General features: G+C 38.0%; 2 protein-coding genes across 10 annotated transcripts in view; both read right to left on the bottom strand.

Moving 5' to 3' along the window:
- Window positions 1–12,445, bottom strand: part of LOC132110825 (bridge-like lipid transfer protein family member 1) — a 71,815-nt gene extending 59,370 nt beyond the window's left edge. For all 8 annotated transcript variants that reach the window (XR_009424684.1, XM_059517806.1, XM_059517809.1 and 5 more), the window contains exons 1-2: window positions 12,304–12,445; window positions 643–745 (exon numbers count right to left, since the gene is read on the bottom strand). Coding sequence is in view for 7 of the 8 variants with exons in the window: in XM_059517806.1 (XP_059373789.1) it covers window positions 643–733 (91 nt within the window). In the remaining variant the exon portion in view is untranslated. The remainder of the gene's footprint in view (window positions 1–642; window positions 746–12,303) is intronic.
- Window positions 12,446–13,819: 1,374 nt separating this feature from the next.
- Window positions 13,820–18,821, bottom strand: LOC132110824 (guanine nucleotide exchange factor C9orf72-like). Of its 2 annotated transcripts, none has more exons than XM_059517804.1 (10): window positions 18,680–18,821; window positions 17,811–18,363; window positions 17,628–17,723; window positions 17,424–17,488; window positions 17,253–17,325; window positions 17,061–17,177; window positions 16,673–16,908; window positions 15,220–15,277; window positions 15,003–15,112; window positions 13,820–14,216 (listed from the first exon to the last, which is right to left on the bottom strand). In XM_059517804.1, the coding sequence occupies exons 2-10, from the start codon at window positions 18,255–18,257 to the stop codon at window positions 14,030–14,032; spliced, it is 1,389 nt and encodes a 462-aa protein (XP_059373787.1). In that variant the 5' UTR covers window positions 18,258–18,363; window positions 18,680–18,821; the 3' UTR covers window positions 13,820–14,029. The 2 variants fall into 2 exon arrangements, with proteins under 2 accessions (XP_059373787.1, XP_059373788.1); XM_059517805.1 differs by having other exon boundaries at window positions 14,094–14,199; window positions 14,985–15,112.
- Window positions 18,822–19,322: the final 501 nt, after the last annotated feature.

Genomic DNA, 19,322 nt, shown 5'->3' with positions numbered 1-19,322 from the left:
CTGTGAACTACACAAGGAACCCTTTAATTTGGAACATTATTATAATATTAAAGGTTAAAATGAAAAAAAAAGCTATTAAATTCAACTAGGGATGTCCCGAGCCAATTTCAAGGATCACAATCCGGGCTAATAAAGCAATTTTTAACTGATCTGTATTGGCTCTCCTCAGACAGATCCTTATTTTACTTCAGCTGTCATGTCAGTGTTGTGCAGCAGGAGGCGGTATGCTATACACCACTAATGCACTTTTGTAACGATAACTCATTTATTTATCGTTTACTTTTATCTGCCATCTGAGATGTCGTTGTCATAAAGCATTGCTAGCTATAGGTTCTTGATTCAGACTTGTCTGACAGACTTGTGTTCTGACACCACTTCATGCATCATGCATCAAGCATCAAGCTTCATGCATCGGTTAAAAGTTGTTTACATATAGATAAAAGAAAAATCATAAATTACATTTATAAATACAATTCTTTTATTTCAGACAAATGGTGGAAATAAAGTAGTCTAAAATGGAAATTGTGTGTTTGTCAACTTAAGGCTCAATGCAATGCACTAGGCACCTCTAGTCTAGACCTTTTTCTAATTATGATCTGAAAAATGAAAACAATGTCTAAATCACATCAGATGCCCACTTACCCACGAGGAGCCACACAAAGTTGGAGTTGCGTCTGGTGAGGTAGTCATCCAATTCATTGAAACTGGGGAAACTGTTGTTGGCTTTCTCCATGGTTACACCCCACTGCAGAAAAGTAGAATAGACATCACTATCAAACTACACCGGGTTTGCATCAACCTCTGATTTATGAAAAACACTGCCAATGCACAATCAGCAGACTATTCACAATCACAGTGTGCAAAAAGGGAGGTTCTTAGGCTAAACGCAGCACTAGTTCATTAGCTGTCCTAAAGTGATACACCATCCTGGACAACGTTAACATAATAAGGATTTCAACATTTGTGTACGGCACATTTCAGTTTTTAGTTAACTGCGGGTAAATGTCGTCTGAGTGCATTTTCAGTCATATGAGTCTGTCTGATCCTCTTATAGTGGACGCTTTTACTGAAGAGGAAGTTGCAGTGTTTGTGCTGCAAATCCATCAAGACGTTTTTATTTCAAACTGTTGCTATTTATATTATAAGAGCCTATTGCTTTCTCAAGTTAAAGAAATTTATCTCAAGCACCATTTACAAGCAAAAAGAGTGCAAAGGAGTTATAAATATTTTGGTGGATTCTGATGTGAGAGGACAACAGGAGACTTTTTCCACTAGGAACTTGATTATGGAATATTATTTTGATCAGTGACAGTTTAATGTTGTTTTAATGTCTTAATGTGTCCCTATTATGCCATTTGAAAGCTTCATAATTTGGTTTTTGGAGTCCCAGACTACAGGTTTACATGCATGCAAGGTCTTATAATATGCATTTAAATTTCTCAATGACTCTCAAAAGATTCATCTTTCTAAACCCCTCCTTTGCGTGAGGCTACTCTGACTGGTCCGTTGACCCGGTCTGTTGTGATTGGTCTACTGCGGACAGCTCATGTCGAAAACAGAACGCCCATCAACATTACTGGATTACAGCTTATCAATAATTGGAGAGCGCACACAGTGTACAGACCGAGAAGATGGCATCGATAATATTGATAGTGTTTCACTCTGTTCTAAAAAATAAATTATCAGAGGGGAAAAGGTTGTTTTACACTTCTGTTAGTGAACCGTACCCACAACTTGGTAGTAAAGTCTCAAACAATAATGGTATATGCATTATCTGATCACAGACAAGGAGTACTGATAAATCACTGCAGCTTCAAAACCAATATATTCCACCATTCCTTTATCATGACTCTAAGTAATAAAAACCACAGACATCCAATATTAATCAACACATTTGGACAATAGCAGCCAGACACACAGCTGATTAGCAGAATTATAACGAGAATTAGCCAGAGTCCTACAGCTGCACTGAGTCTATACACAACACAACACAACAGATTTTGGAATGCTCAACAGAACTTTAAAGCAACAATTATTAATCATACTAACAGGTTGTGATTCGGAGGAGCAAGCTGGTCCAAACAACTGGGCAATGAGCCAACTTTCAAAGACAAGCTGTTTATGAATCTTTTGTTGAACTCGCAAAGATTGGAGAAGCAGTCGTCAGTGGAATGACAGGAACACAGCAAAAGTTTGGGATTATACTGCTGTGGTATCGTGGTAAAGATTCATTTTGACCATTGATTCTTTACAGCCTCATCCTTTGGAAGTGCAAATATCGAACTTATATTTCTCTGTCCCGATGAAGAAACAAACTCATCAATATTTTGGATGACCTGAGGGTGAGTAATTTTTTTCCAAATTTACATTTTTGGGTGAACCATTCCTTTTGGCTGGACAACACAAATAAAGCTGTAAGGGAAATATTTTAAAATTCATAAGAAAGAAACCATTACAAAAGAGTGAATCAACACAAAAGTGGAATTGTTTGCAAATGCTGCTTGATTAATTATCAGCAAAATCAAATCGGCTTGTAATCCACCTTAAATCCAAAATAACCTAAAAGCACCTTAATCCTGTAACTGGAAGACATTTGTAAACAGAACCATTTAAACTACTACATAAGCTGTATCCATTCAGCTGTAAACACTTATCCACACTCTTTCTTCAGCAGATAACCACAGACTACTGTGTTACACTATTTAATTTATCATATAAAATTTCATTTTAAAAAGTCCAACAGCACAAAATACTGCAGAAAAGTCTATCAAATGCATCAATCTAAAACAGCTAAAATTAAAGCATTCACAGGCACAATGCTCAGCGTATGATTCTTGAACCCTATTATTTGCATGCCACACGACTTGGCATGAAAACATCTGTGTGACCGTGAAACTGCGTCATTTGTAAAGAATATATTTCTTTCAGTAATGCTTTTTGTTTTATTCTAGCGTGACAGGTTTGTCCAGACAGCTCTCAGAATGAGACATCACTTTTTTAGATGAAAGATAAAATGAGACTCAAATTATGGAATGATGACAAACTATTATGTGACAGAAGCAAACATGTAAAAAAAAAAAAATTAAACATGATATTCTATAGTGATTTATCAGTGCTTGTATGATGAAAAAAAAAACATATAATCTACAACTGAACATCACTGGGTCAGATGAATACCAATGATACGTGACACTTCCTCGAGTCAAGACACATCCTTCATCTCAGCCTACTCTTCTGGCTTACAACAGGAGAAGAATCTGTTTGAATTAGTGTTGCGGTGGAGTCTAGTCCCCTGGTAAAGTCTGAGTGATTTAAAGCTAGACAAAGTCTGCTGTTGAACAAGAGGAGCAGTCTTCTAGTGTTCAGAGTATAAATCTAAAACAGAAACAGACGCTTCCCTTTCCTCAACTCTTCAAGAACAATTGTGCAAATACTTGAGAAACAACTGATGTAACTACCACCATAAATTGAGCAACATTAAATGGAAAATCTGGTGGCCTTATTTGTTTTAGCTATTTTTATAGTGTGTGAGCCACTGTGCTTTGCTATGAGCTGTAGATTTGCAGTTGAATCAGTTTACGGTTTAACTTAATTCCTCCTCCTTCCATTAAGACAGAATTAACAAAACAATTTGCTATGAATTGCAAATAAACTGTAAAGAATTATCATAGACCTTGCTAAAAACAACCCTTATCAACTTTCTTCTGAAGGATATGCGGAGCTTTAGGTGCTAAACACAGCCAGTAACAACAGAAGATCTGGTGGACTTTCTAAACCTTTTACTTTTTGGGTCCTACTTTATATTGTGGGTTTTGAACTACTATGTACTTATGTTAATTAGAAAAATAATAATAATTAATTGTTAGGTACAATGTAATTGTGTCCATGTTGTATTGCAAACACTTCTGATAGTATTAGGGTGGGATACGGTTAGGTTTAGGTACAGGTTGGGTGGTATGGTTAGGTTTAAGGGAGAGTTAAGGCATAGAGGTAGGGTCAGCAGTGTAATTATAGACATAACTACGAAAATGTATCACATATGTTACTACATGCAGGTATTTACAAAGTTAAAGCATATGTACATTGTATCTACTAATTAATTTTTAATGTAAGAACAAAGACAATTATAATATCACTTCCTGTTTGTTGCTGCAGTGTGTATCGAGTTTGAGCTCGGTCATGTTATTTTTTATAGACTATTTTTTATCTGAAAAATCTATTTAATACACCATAATTTTCGTTTCTATAACGTGTGAATATATCCTCTATCGTATTCTACAACAAAAACAATCAGAGCTCCTTGTTATCACAAGTTTTATTTTATTTTCCCAAGTCTGCTATTTAGCTTACAGCGTGGTTGCCTCTAATCCCGCACACATTGCTAATACTCTATTCACACAGATTACCATTACTTTACTCAATCTTACTTGCTTTAATGGTGGATGTATGTCTACCTTTGAGTGCAGGTGAGGACACGTTCGAGCTGCATTTAGTGATTCGCGACCTGGAGATGAGGCAGGCCCAGCTGAGAGAGCGGAGAGCCGCCCTGGAAACATTCGGGGTAAGTATACAGTGCACTGCTAACAGTTTGACCACCTCTACTATGCGTGTTTCTCTGCACAGGCCCGGTGCACCCAGGATGCGATCCTCCCAGATGTCCTTCACCGGCACCAGGACATCCACAGCGGAGGACGCGAGCCAGACCCCGGGCGATGACTTCTCTCCCTCCGGTCTTCGAGATATCCACCGGGAACTGCGTCACTCCCCTCCGCGAGACAGAATGCAATGCTGTGATCGTCCGAGACTCCATCGTCTGACACATCTGTGCTACACTAGGTAAAGTGCACACTCACTGTTTCCCTGGTGCTCGTGTTCTCGATGTTGAAGGACGACGAGAGCCCCAGAGCGGTCGTGCTTCACGCCGGGGTTAATGACACCATGCTGCGCCAGATGGAGACACTGAAGAGGGACTTGATCGAAACGGTTTGCAGCACTATGCCCGCATCGACGATCATCGTGTCAGGACCACTGCCCACGTATCAACGAAGACACGAAAGGTTCAGTAGACTTGCTTTAAACGAATGGTTATCGTCATGGTGTAAAGAACAGAAACTGCTATTTGTTAATAAATGGAAACTTTTCTGGGAGCGTCCTAGGCTTTTTCGCACTGATGGCCTGCACCCCAACAGAGTCGGAGCGGAACTCCTTCTCCAGGACACTTTGCTCCATATGACTAGTAAGCCAATTCTCAAATAACTACTATGATTTGTTTAGTACTATTGATAGCTCCATTAACTACATGACCGCATTGTGTGAGTTCAAAGCACATCACAACGGTTTCTCAGTTGCTCTGGTACAGCTAGTTTACTCTGCAATATGCAATAGGATATACATATTAAATATGTTGCATTATTTGTCTACCAGATAATAACTGAATGACAAAATGAATGCAGTCTTAGGGTGCTTTCACACTTGGTTCGCTTGCCTGGTCCGAACCAGAGTTCGATTGCTCCCCCCTCCCCTGCCCCTGCTGGACTGTGTTCATATTACAATATTTGAGTCTGAACCACGGTTCACTTGCATCATCAAGCCAAGTTTTCTGCATTGCGAAAATCATAGGGCCCTAGTTGTGGTATGCCAGTTCTATCTTGCAATGGACACACGCCACGACGTTCTCTTTACGTTTGCCCGCGCCCTCAAATCAAAACACTAGGGATGTCCCGATCAGGTTTTTTTGTCCTCGAGTCCGAGTCATTTGATTTTGAGTATCTGCCGATACCGAGTCCCGATCCGATACTTCTATAATACATTAAAAAAAGAATAAAGAAGAGCGAAAAAACAGATCCAGGATGTTCAATAAATTACATTTTGAAATATATTCAAATATAAAACAGCTATTTTAAATAGGCTAGTAAAAATATTTCAAAATCTTACTGTTTTGCTGTACTTTGGATCAAATAAATGCAGGCTTGGTGAATAGAAGGGACTTCTTAAAAAAAAAAAAAAAAAAACCTTAAGCTTACTGTTCAAAAACTTCTGACTGGTAGTATAGGCAACTTTATTTTTTCTCTAATTTCTAGCTTTAAATTGGCTTAGAAATCTATAAATGCTGGACAATAACAAATAATAATGATTTGTTTATATACTACAAACACTGTTTATCACATAATAATGCAGAATAGTTTCTATACTGTAATAAATACCATGTCAATCAGCACTGCATTGTTCATACTTTATTTATCACCTGCTGGAGATGACTTGAAGAACAATTTATTGTCGTGATCGTATATTAACGTCTTCGTGTTTGCATAAGTTTCTGTTTTCCTGTGCGCACCACAGCATAGCTGGACGCTTTTGTCCATATTAGGAATTTCCTGATATCAGCGCGAGAGCGCGCTCCGGCTTCGAGTATGAATGAAACACACACTGCATGAGAGTTTAGCGCTCTGTGATGTTCATCTCGCTGTATCCTGAGTCCGAATGAAATATCAGGTCATGCGCAAACTATCATGTCTCTTTGAGTTTGAATCTATATTTATTCACACCAGCTCTTGAAAACAAAGTGATGTCATGCCGCACGCGTCGCTGTTTCTGTGTGGAGTTAAAAGGGTCTAACTCTGTGCCACCGCATAACAAAAGATGTGTTAAAATTTAATGAGAATATATATATATATATCCGATACTTCTATAATACATAAAAAAAAGAATAAAGAAGAGCGAAAAAACAGATCCAGGATGTTCAATAAATTACATTTTGAAATATATTCAAATATAAAACAGCTATAAATATATATATCCGAGTCCTGATCGGGAGATAACGTCCGATTCCGATCGAGTCCGAAACCACGCGATCGGGCCCGATTTCCGATCACGTGATCGGATCTGGACATCCCTACAAAACACTGCTGACTCCTTGCAGTATGCGATTTCAGACGCAGCGCTTGTGTCTCCTTCCGCTTTGTGGGTAACGTAAACGCGTTGTGTCACATTAAAAAAATGACTGCGAAAGAACATGACGTGAGATTTAAAATAAATTAAAAAGATTTGTAATTGAGTTACTCGAGGAATCGTTTCAGCCCTAAAGCTTCGGTACATAAAAGCAGTTGCGTCTGTCTTACGAATGTACTGCAAATGCTCTAAAGAACGCTAAAGGCAAACAGAAATGAGACATAAAGCTCTCTGTTTGCAGCTCGTCAGTCAGCGCTCATCAGGAAAGTGAGTGAAACACACACACAAACACACATTTTCATCAAATAATACGTCATTAATTTGGTACGATTGAGCTCACATCAGCAGTGAACCGTACCAGCGTTCACATGAACCATACCCCATACCACCCTTTTTAAGCGGACTCGGGTACGGTTCGTGGGTGTGCACCCGAGTTTGGAACACAGCTTTCACATCATCCAAACGAACCGAACTCTGACGTCAATTGAACCCAGGTGAGCACCAAAAGTGCTAGTGTGAAAGCACCTTTAAAATCCTGTCAAAGCTAAGTATGTTCAGTGAAAATAGTTTGCAGTGTTTTACAAATAACTGATTCATATACATAAAACACAAATTTCTTTCTTTACAGTTGATAAAGCACTAATCGTCTGAGATTTTAATATTCACATTGATAATACAAATGATTCATTAGGACTTGCGTTTACTGACCTAATAAAATCTTTTGGAGTCAAGCAAAATGTCACCGGGCCCACTCATTGTTTTAAATCCTACACTAGATTCAATTATATTGCATGGAATCGATCTTACTGATATAAATATTGTTCCGCAAAGTGATGATGTTACCGACCATTTCCTTGTATTGTGCATTCTGCGTATCACTGATATTAACTATATGGCTCAGCGTTACCACTTGGGCAAAACTATTGTTCCAGCCACCAAAAACAGATTCGCAAATAACCTGCCTGATTTATCTCAACTGCTATGTGTACACAAAAATACACATGAACTAGACGAAATGAGTGGCAACATGGGCACTATTTTTGCAAATACATTAGAAGATGTTGCCCCCATCAAATTGAAAAAGGTTAGAGAAAAATGAACATTGCCAAGCCATGGTATAACAGTAATACTCACTCTCTCAAGAAAGAAACTTCTAGACTTGAACGCAAATGGAGAAAAACGAACTTTGAAGTTTTTAGAATTGCGTGGAAAAACATTATGTCCAGCTATAGACAGGCTCTAAAAACTGCTAGGGCAGAGCATATACACAAACTCATTGAAAATAACCAAAACAATCCAAGGTTTTTATTCAGCACAGTGGCTAAATTAACAAATTACCAGACGCCACCTGATTCAAATATTCCATCAATGTTTAATAGTAATGACTTGCGGCAGTGGCTCAGTGGTTCATGTAGGTGACACTGACCAAGTGTCGAGGTGTCCTTGATCTAGACACCTAACCCCAGCTGCTCGCGACGAGCTGGATGGCGCCTTGAATGGCTGACACCGCAGTCGGTGTATGAATGAGTGTGTGAATGGGTGAATGTGAGGCAACTTGTAAAGCGCTTTGGATGGCCATGTGGTCTGTTGAAAGCGCTATATAAATGCAGTCCATTTACCATTTAATAGTAATGACTTTATGAATTTCTTCACTGATAAAATAGATAACATCAGAAACACAATAACAAATGTAGATTCTTCAGTGTCTAATACTTCAGTTTCATCCGTCGCACCCAAAGATAAACTGCAGTGCTTTACAAATATAGGACAGGAAGAGCTAAATAAACTTATCACTGTATCTAAACCAACAACTAGGGCTGTCACTTTTAGTTCGAAAATCGATTGCACAATCGATCGGACCAATCAAAAAAAGTTTTGAAAATGAAAATAGGGAATCAATTTTAACCAAATATTTGCACTATTCATTATAAAATAATTAAACAATTAAAAAATATAGATGTAAAAAAAACTCACAAACAAGCAGAAAAAGAACATAAAGAATTCCGAAAGTGCAGTATGCCTTGCGAAAGCTAGACAGAAAATACCAGCAATTTTACGCGCCTTAAAGACCCCGTGACGTCGAAAGCGACCTCTCTGCGTTCACACCAAACGCGAATAGAGCGTCTGGCGCGAATGATTTCAATTTTAAGTCAATGTTAAGATGCGTTTACACGCGTCTGCAGGTTTCGCGGCGCGGTAGATGCGAATTCGCCTCATTCGCGCATCTAGTTACAGCAGATTCTGAGTTATGAAAAGGACCATTGCAAGCTGACAGCGACTGGCTTTTGTGGTGGAAATTAGCAGTAATACCCCCACCTTGTGCAGCTGTACCTGAGTGTCCCTGGGACATCAGTGCAGTCAGAGCGCGTTTTCTTTTTGAACAGTTGTTTGAAATGGATTGAATCATTATTTAAAACAATCTTGGAGATTTTTGAATTGCCTAAATCATAAATGCAGCCGGGTTGAAGCCTGCAGTGATGTTTTTCTTTTGTTATGGCAGCCATCCCCTCTGCATATATATTTTTTCGAGAATGTTGCACTCCTGTTGCTGTTTGTTATTCTGAACGAAACTTCATGCCAATAAATAAGAAATATTGATGACTTGTGCGTTTCCAGCGCTCTCTTTACGTTCGTCCGTTATTTGACGTTGAAAAAGGAAACGTCTTTTTTTTTAGACATGGAAAATCGATTTTACAATCGATTCAATGAACACTTATGTCTTAAAAATCGAAAATGATTTTTTCACAAAAGTGACAGCCCTACCAACAACATGTTTATTAGATCCTGACCTGTACCCACTAAATTACTGAAAGAGTTGTTACCTTTAGCCGAAGAACCGCTTCTCAATTTTATTAACTCGTCGATATCTTTAGGTCACGTCCCAAAACCACTCAAGCTGGTGGTTATTAAGCCTCTTGTTAAGAAACCACAACTAGATCCTAGTGAACTGGCAAATTATAGGCCCATTTCAAATCTTCCATTTATGTCTTACATTTTTGAAAAGGTTGTGTTCACTCAATTTTGCTCCTTCCTGCAAAAAAAAGATCTGTATGAAGAATTTCAGTCAGGTTTCATGCCTCACCATAGCACAGAAACTCCACGTTAAAATTACAAATTACTTGCTTCTTGCGTCAGATCAAGGCTGCATCTCATTTCTAGTTTTACTTGATTTTAGTGCTGCGTTTGACACCATAGATCATGACATACTCATAGATCGGTTACAAAACTATACAGGTATTCAAGGGCAGGCTCTAAGATGGTTTAGATCCTACCTTTCCGATCACTACCATTTTGTTTATTTAAATAGGGAGTCATCTCTAATGTCCAATTTTCTCCTATTAAATTAGGATAAGAGTGAGATATTTCTTATTGGACCACAAAACAGTACACAGAATCTCGTAGACTACAGTTTGCATCTAGATGGATGTACTGTTACTTCCTCTACAGTCAAAAATCTAGGTGTTATATTAGACAGCAACTTGTCTTTTGAAAACCATATTTCCGATGTTACAAAAACTGCATTCTTCCATCTTAGAAACATTGCCAAGCTACGAAACATGTTATCTGTTTCTGATGCAGAAAAGCTAGTTCATGCATTCATGACCTCTAGACTGGACTATTGTAATGCACTTTTAGGTGGTTGTCCAGCATATTCAATAAACAAGCTACAAGTAGTCCAAAATGGTTTAGCTCCTGCGTACCTAACTAGCCTTATACCATGCTATAATCCATCATGCTCCCTAAGGTCACAAAACGCTGGACTTTTGGTAGTTCCTAGGATAGCAAAATCCCCTAAAGGAGGTAGCTTTCTCGCATTTGGCTCCCAAACTCTGGAATAGCCGTCCTGATAATGTTCGGACACACTCTCTATATTTAAATCTAGATTAAAAACACATCTCTTTCACCAAGCATTCAAATAATGCATCTCATTATTTGTGACTGCAGTTGTATCTGATCAAATGCGCATTATTATTCTTTAGCTTGGGTCAAACTAATTAATTTTACTTTGTTGGAACAGCAGATACGCTAATTATGTCTTTATTTGTTTCTCTGTTTTACCACGGGATTTACATCCCGATTTACATGGTAACTAGGATTTACACAAGCTCCAGTCTGGATCCAGAACACCTGAGAAGAGATGATGCCAACCCTTCAGAGGACCTCAGATGATGCTTACGCTGAAACAATATACAGAACTAACAAATATTGCGATTAGTGGGATTGCATCATATAATAATTGCTGTTAATAGTGTTCATCGTCTGGTTGACTATGTCTCGTATTCCTTTTTCTGAAAATTTCACCACTAATAAGCTACTACGAAATATTTTAGAAACTTAATTTTCTATAAAGTTGCTTTGCAATGATTTGTATCGTAAAAAGCACTATACAAATAAACTTGAATTGAATTGATAGAAAATGGGTCCTAATGTTTAAGCTAAACAGCAATAGCTCAGGTTTGCATTATTTTAGTTTGCTCTGAATGCCTGACAGAGACATTGACAAATAGTGCAGCAATGTTCAGTAGAATTCCTCAGATCAGTTGTGACATGTTCTGCTCCAAAAACAAAGCACTCAAATACATCAATCACAGCACGTTTCCTATTTATGTATGCGTGTTTGTCTGTACAGGATAATAAAATCAATATTAATGCCCCTGTACTTCATTTATTAACTGCATAATACGTGGAATAATGTATAGTCTGCTGGACATAACACCAAAATAAATGGATCGGGACCATGACAGGAAACACCTACTAATGAGTGCATTTAACATGACAGGTTCCCTAGTGCTGTTCTACCAAACTGTGCTTAAATTCTACCCATTTAATTATAGATTAAAAAAAAACACATATTAACACATTCTGTCCAATAAACGGCTTCGGCAAAAGGTGAGGCATGTTACGCAATAATGAAGCTCATTATTTCTGTGTGTAACAACTGGACCATTGTACGTATGTGCCCTACAGGCACCAAAGCGATTCTGAATAATAGACTGTAGAATAATGAAACCCAAATGTGTACAGTTCACCCACATTAAACGAACAAATATGACGGGACAACCCTTACAAAAGCCACACGATGATGATGATGATGATGATGATTTTTGATAGAGTATTAATTATGCAATCGCTCTTGGCACGTCAAGTACAACCTTTGGATGATTGTAAACTGCAAGACATAGTTACTTGGAAATATGATCATATTTAATGCAACGAACAGATGGCAGTGTGGATGACTGCAGCGCTGGGGCTCAGCAGGTGATCCAGGATCAAATCCAGACAATCGCAGCTGTATCGCAGGCCGCAGCCCGTGATCACATACACGACCTATTTGGGAACACGCAGCGTACTCACCTCGCCTTGTAGAGTGTGGAATTACATTTCACGTTGCCATGATCCATAGAGCTGTTCTCTCATACTCCTCTCAAGCGAAAGCACCCATTTCTCTCAAACGAGTTCTTTTCCGGAGTATTTACATGAGCAACGCTTGTGCTTCCTGTTTTGGTGTCATGTGCAAAGATTAACCAATCACGGATATGTTGTGCACGACAGAGCCAATCAGAGGGCGAGGTCATAAAACCTTGGCATGAGTGACATGGAGAGCAGCCAATATAAATCACGTTATTTGTGTCAGGTTGATAAACTGTCAAGGAGGGCGAAGAAAACGCTGACAAGCGATACAGTAATTAAGATTTTTACCAAACTGAATAAAAAACAGTTTATTTAAGCGATCTTCAAAAACGTAATATAATTGATTTTTCTTTTTCAGGTAATGACTGTTTATCTGTGATACGTTGTAAATACATATGGGGTTATCTAAAAATTAGAAATGCACTATTTATTTAGGAAATATATAACATTGTGCAATGCTGTCTGTGCTGAAAAGTATTTTACTGAATATTAGAATGTGTGAATATATTAGTATATTTAAGCCTTTTTATTAAAACTGACAGAACTGATTTCAAGTACCTTTGCCACTGTACTGCAAATAAAATCAGATTAGAGACTGATAATAGTTTGTTATTTCACATGAGATGGGCTCCATGCTTCTGTCTCCTGTCCCAACCCTTCATGACTACAGAAATAAAGTGTACTCTTGTCCCATCAAATCATAATGCCCATATGAGCCTCATAAACGTCTTCTTTATTTAGAGAAGTAAATAAGAAAAGGATTTTAACAGGTATAATCAATCAAATAAGCCATGTTTCACAAACAAAAGGCACACTTTATTAAGACAACACATTTACAACTTGAATTATTTCAAAGTACATCACAGTCTAAAATAAACTTCTTATTATGATTTCATAAATAGTTCAAAATATTCAGAACACCATTTATGTCTTGAAAAAACATTAGGATTTGACCATTAATGTAATATCTAATTGATATATAACATACATAGCAGTGGAGTAATATTTTGTGAAGAACATTTCAAAATGAAAGCAAGATGTCTATGGGGCCCTTCCTGTTATTTGCTTCCTTGCACATTTTACACCAGAGATCTGGCCTAATGAGTCAAGTTGCACTTCGCTTTTTCCACATTCTCACTAGCTTTCCTATATTCATGCCCGAAGCCAGATGCAAAAGTATGAGCCATTTAATTAAACCTTAGTTTAGTTTGTTAGAGTCAAGTAAAGGCACATATAAATGTCTCCCAGTAAATAGGCTTCTGCAAAAGAACAGATCTGTCATCTGTAAAGTCTACAGACCATCAAAGAGAAAAAGGCCAGGGAATGTTATTACAGAGTAAAACTTACTTTAATTAAACCATAACTACTTTACGGTGTTCCACTTGAAATTAGAGGAAAGTCATGTCCATTATATATTAATCTAGAGTGGGATTAAATGACCTTGCCATGCTACAGAATCTCATGAGCACCAAATCTTCTTCACACAACTATGAATTTATCAGCATCACTAAGCAGGTTATCATTATTTTAAAGCACAAGTGAATCAGTTGACATTTCAGCAGCAGTTGTTGTTCAGAAGCCTGTAAACAAAAAGCACACATAAGTATAAAAAAAAAACATAAAGAGTGCCCAAAGTGCCCTGTAGCATAATGACCACAGGGTTCAGAGGTCAGAAGTTAATGAGGAGGTCACGCTCTTGCACACTGGTAAGGAAAGACTTTCCAAAAACAAAGGAGTGAAGGCCTGCCCGCAGCTTCTCCGCCATCGCCATGATGATATTCAAGTCACCCTCCATCATTAAGTCCAAATCCGTTTTCAGGTTGCGTAGAGATCTGAAAGGTTTTTTGCCCTTCTGCCTATAATTAATAACAATCAATGTGACATAATGAGTAGTTTCCAAACAGAAAATAACCACAACTTAAAAGTACAGCCAGGTATGTTGAAGGTTTAATGCAATACATGTTTATCAAGTTTAACTAAACAATTTGCTTAGATTGAAATAAGCAATGCAGAGCAGATAAAAGAGCTAAATATTATATTAAATAATTTCTTATTTATTGATAAAATGTAACTGTAATATCCATGACTTAAAAAAAAGAAAAAAAAGAAACAACCTTAAAATTTAAATCATGCTAAAAAATAGTTTACACTACCATTCAAAAATGATTTCTACTTCAAATAAATGCTTTCTATTTATCAAAGAATCCTGAAAAAAAGATACACTAAAATTTAAATGTACCACAAACATATTAGGCAGCATGTTTTCAACATTGATAATAATAAGTTGTAATAATGAGCAGCAAATCAGTATATTAAAATGATTTCTGAAGGATCATGTGACACTGAAGACTGCAGAAGTGTGCTGAAAATTCAGCTTTGATCACGGGAATAAATTACATTTTACAATATATTAAAATAGAAAATTTTAGAAAAACAATACATAAAATTCCCAATAATAGAAAAACAATACATAAAATTGAGCTTGACGTTACTGAAAATTGTCATTCACTGCATATGAGTGCATTATTCATCTACAGTAAGAATAAGATACTGAATATCTAGTTAAATACAGTATTTAAAATAAATTACACTGTGTGGTGCCTGTAGAAGTTGTGAGCTCAAAGCTGCTTGAGCTTACTTACGTCTCATCCTCAATATATCTGAGCAGTGTCAGGGACTTCCTGTGCAGCAGGAGAAGGAAGTGGGACAAATACACACTCCGCAGAGACAGACCTGGTTTCAACAGAAACACCTAGAGATCGACAAAGATGCAAACACAAACGTTATCAAGGTCAAAGCGGAGGAAGTTATTATAAAGCTCAGAAGAAAGAGAGACAAAAAGGAGTTGCGCAAGCTTACCTCATCAATGAAGGACTTCACAAGTGTGTCTTTGTGCATTACGTCCTGAAATATATTCCTAGGAAAAGCCATACAATTAAGTTAGTGATTCAGAGGGTTTAGAAACCTCTGCTTTTAATTCTCTAAAGAAAAGGTTCAGAAGTTGACTACTTGACAAGTGACGTCGATTACATTGTTTTTGAACATGTACACAGCGTATCGAGTGAATGTTACGGTCAGTGCCCTTAAATGAGACATGAAATATCTCGGTTTCACCTCTCAGCAACTTTTAATGGAAAAATTCTCGGTCAAACTGTCACTGACAGTCCTTGAAAACAAATCAATGATGCAGCTCTGTGCTGGCCACAGCCCTGAACCATGATATTAACAGAGAGTGGAGACTATTCACACTGTACAAGCATCTCAAACAGAGAACTCGGATCAAAAAATAAATGTACATTAGCAGTTTACATTGACATTAAAGCAATAGATAAAGTAACACCAAATAATAATTTTACAACATTTACTAATCATAATGTTAATGTTAAATTCTAAATAGTTGTATGAATTAACATGTATACACAATCCTTCAAATGTTAGCAATATTTTCAAATACTTTGGAAAGAAGTATCTTATGCTCGCAAAGGCTGCATTAATTTGGTCAAAAATACAGTAAACACAGTCAGTGTGTGAAATATTATTACAGTTACAAAAGTTTGCGATTTCAATATATTCTTTGATGCATAGAAAGTTTGAAAGAACAGCATTTATTAGTAATGTTATAAATGTATTTACTGTCATTCTTGTTCAATTTTAAAACATCCTTGCTGAATAAATGTATTCCATCTTTTAAAAAATTACTGACCCCAAACATTTCAACACAAGCCTATATTAGGAAAGAAGATGAATTAAAAACAAATAATAGCATGTTTATGAATAAATTAAGATTCATTTATTTGCTTATGGATGAACTAACTTGTGAACCTCATTGTAAAGCATTATATATACATATATATATAAAACAAGTCCTAAGATCAATTAATATGTATTTGATTTTATCAAAAAAAAAAATGCATTTAAATATTTTTTACACGATTACCACTAAACTCTTCTTTGTCCCTGCTATCAAACACTGAGCTAATTGATACATCTTGTATCTCTCTACAATCTCTTTTTCTTGCATTTAATCACTTTATAAATCTGTTAAGTAATCATATAATGAGCAGAATAATATACAGTCAGTAGGTCATTAATCACCAGCAGTCAGCATTAATCAAAAAAACAAAAAACAAGATCCCTTCACTCTGCAATAATAACCAACTCACTGTACATCATCCCTTAACTATATATATTTTTTTACATTCTGTGCATTTGAATTAAAAGACCATGAGATGTTGCTATCCTGACAGTAAGAATCAGCCAATCATGATACAGTTTCCAGACTAAGAAGGTATGTAGAAGTCAAAGGTCATACAAGTCTGGAGTGTAGGAGTCCTGGGCATTGATGAGGTTGTCAGAACTGATGTCATCCTCGCTGGCGGCCTTCCAGAGGGCACTGAGCTCAGCTCGCATGTAGCGCCGCTGATGATACGTGTGCTCGTGGCAGGGTGGCATCTGCTTGACCGTGTTAATGTCCACATCGATGTGGGTGGTGGGGTATGGGGAGTAAAGCACCTGCCGGTAGGGCAACACAAAGCTGCCTGTGGAGTCCTGGGAAAGAGAAGAGAGGAACATTTATAAACTACCATACACCAGAGCTACGAGGGCTTCTTAATGATTATGGACCCAAGTAATTTAGTACTGGACATTCTGTGCAAATGGGCAGTAGTTATGAGTTTCCCATGGAGTGACACTATGGATACCTTAAGGAGGCCTTGAACAAAGAGGCCAGTGTCATATTTAAACGAGCCTTCGGGGTGACACAGTCGAGAGCACTTTCTCTCCGCTGGAGTGAGGAAGAGGCATAGCGTGAGCACGATCTACAAAAGAAACATCATTATTCGAGTTTCACGCTCAGATACGAATGTTGAGAATGTACATGTGGGTATGTGCACCTTATTGACTTTGTCAGGATTGCTGCCAACCACCATGGAACAGCCGCATGTCTGAAGATGAGAGCTGATAGCCCTGTGATAGAGAAGGACGACAAACATCACAACCTAAACAACGAAACAAGCAACTCAAACCAGATCATTGACTTCTACTAAAGATGCATTGTGTCTTACTTGTGTAAAAAGTCTTCGTGACAGCTGTCTCCAATATCATCATCATTGAGCACAGTGTCCTTTAACTGTAATGAGGAAAAAGCAAGTCTGAGTCCGGCTCACATCTGAATCTACTTCTCCCTCCTCATCATTCTCTATCCACTCTAAATTCCCACTGAGGACAAAAAGTGTCCAAAAGCCCCTTAAAAATGTCCAAATACTCACATCCACTTCCTCAGGTACACTGTGTTTCTTCATGGAGGTAAGGAGCTCCATTATGGGAACAATCTCAGATGATAACACCGAGATTATGTTGTAACCCTATGAGATATAACACACACACTGATACGTTATGGAAAATACTGAACAACAGCTGGATTAGAAGTAAAAGGTGCACAGCTACAAGACCTTCTGCATGCAGATGCGTCCCTTGCGGATGATGTGCTTGAGTCTCTCCACACACACGCTGTGCAGTGGCAGGTAAAAGCTTAGCTCTGACTGCGGCAGGATGATTGACAGCGCGCAAGTGTTCTTATCACCCTTGAGTTCTCCGTCGAAAATCAGCGAGACTATGATGACTCCCTTTTCCGCCAGGACAAAGAACTTCACGTCCACTGCGCCACTCTCTGCACTTCGCAAGATCTCGCCATTCAGCGTGTGATTGGCCAGAAACGTGACCTCTCCATCACTCAGCAGCGACAACCCCTGACCTTTGGGGGCCCAGATGTGCTGTACACGAGGTCCCAGGATGTTATCCCAGTAAGCGAAGGTTGCAGCCAGCATGGGACACCAGTCCTCGACCAGCACTTCAGTCTTGTCCACACTAGGAGACTGCGGCGGACCGGCTGCAGACATGACGGATGCTCACACAGATCTACAGTCACCCTATTGTCAGTCTCACAGTGCAGAAGTCAGTGGTGACAAACAGATTGCAACATCCTTCTAAAGCAACCCATGCACTCTGTTGAAGAGGAACAGAGAAAATACAGTAGAGTGGACTAGAAAGTGAACACAGTGGTATGACACGTAAACCAGGACATTATAACGTTATAAAATTACATTGTTGATTGCTAATTCATTCTCCAAATGTATCATTGGTGCCAAAATATCCAAATATGTTAGAGCTCTCGCAGAGCTTCATGTGTCTGAACATACGTCGAGCTATTTTTAATCACTTCAGCACGACATTCTTGTATAAAAAACACATCTGCAATAGCTTGTATAAGCGTTCTAAATCAGTTATTTGTTCCCTGTATGTCACACATTCAGAACCCTACCTGTTGTGGCTCAAAACAACAACACATTCGTCAGCGCTGTTCCTGGTTTCCTGTGCTGTCATTGAGCTGAAGGCTGCGAAGAAGCGCGCTGTTGAAGCGCAGGGTACAACAGCGTCCTCTGGCGGCTGAAGGAGGAATTTGATTCCGGAGAGACCGGAGGGTCAGTTACCTCACGAGTCGGTTTGTCAAACCATCACTTTAGGCTGTGAGCTGTATTGACGAAGATATCGCTATTATATTATAGTATCGAACTGTGTTGCAGATTATTTACAATTATATTAAATTGATTTTTTTTGTTTTGTTTACCAAGCCCAAACACTACCTATAATGGGGTTTCATATTTCCTTCAGTATGTTATTTAATATAAGTTACAGTATACTAGGGTGTCACTACAGAATAGTCATGTCTTGCTGTGCCCCACTTGTTCCATATAAATACTTGTCTGATGTGGAAAATAACACGACGTGAGAATAATTTCTCTTGCGGTCTACATCTTCTGTCTGCTGCCAGAAAACAACCAACCTGATTCACTAATGATTCTTTTGATTCTTTTTAAAGAATCAGACTGAATTCGGGACACTAGCATACTATTCTTGATGTTTTTAGCATAATATTATATTGCAGAAATAGTAGCGTCAGCCAA

The sequence above is a fragment of the Carassius carassius genome, chromosome 30 (assembly GCF_963082965.1).
Source record: "Carassius carassius chromosome 30, fCarCar2.1, whole genome shotgun sequence".
NCBI lineage: Eukaryota > Metazoa > Chordata > Actinopteri > Cypriniformes > Cyprinidae > Carassius > Carassius carassius.
This window is presented reverse-complemented; position numbering and strand designations above follow the sequence as displayed.

Coding starts and splice junctions, on each gene's coding strand:
- LOC132110824 (XM_059517804.1), bottom strand. CDS start 18,257: ATGTCTGCAGCCGGTCCGCCGCAGTCTCCTAGTGTGGACAAGACTGAA. Junction 17,178..17,252: donor ATCCTGACAAAGTCAATAAG/GTGCACATACCC, acceptor TTTCTTTTGTAG/ATCGTGCTCACGCTATGCCT. Junction 16,909..17,060: donor TTGTTCAAGGCCTCCTTAAG/GTATCCATAGTG, acceptor TCTCTTTCCCAG/GACTCCACAGGCAGCTTTGT.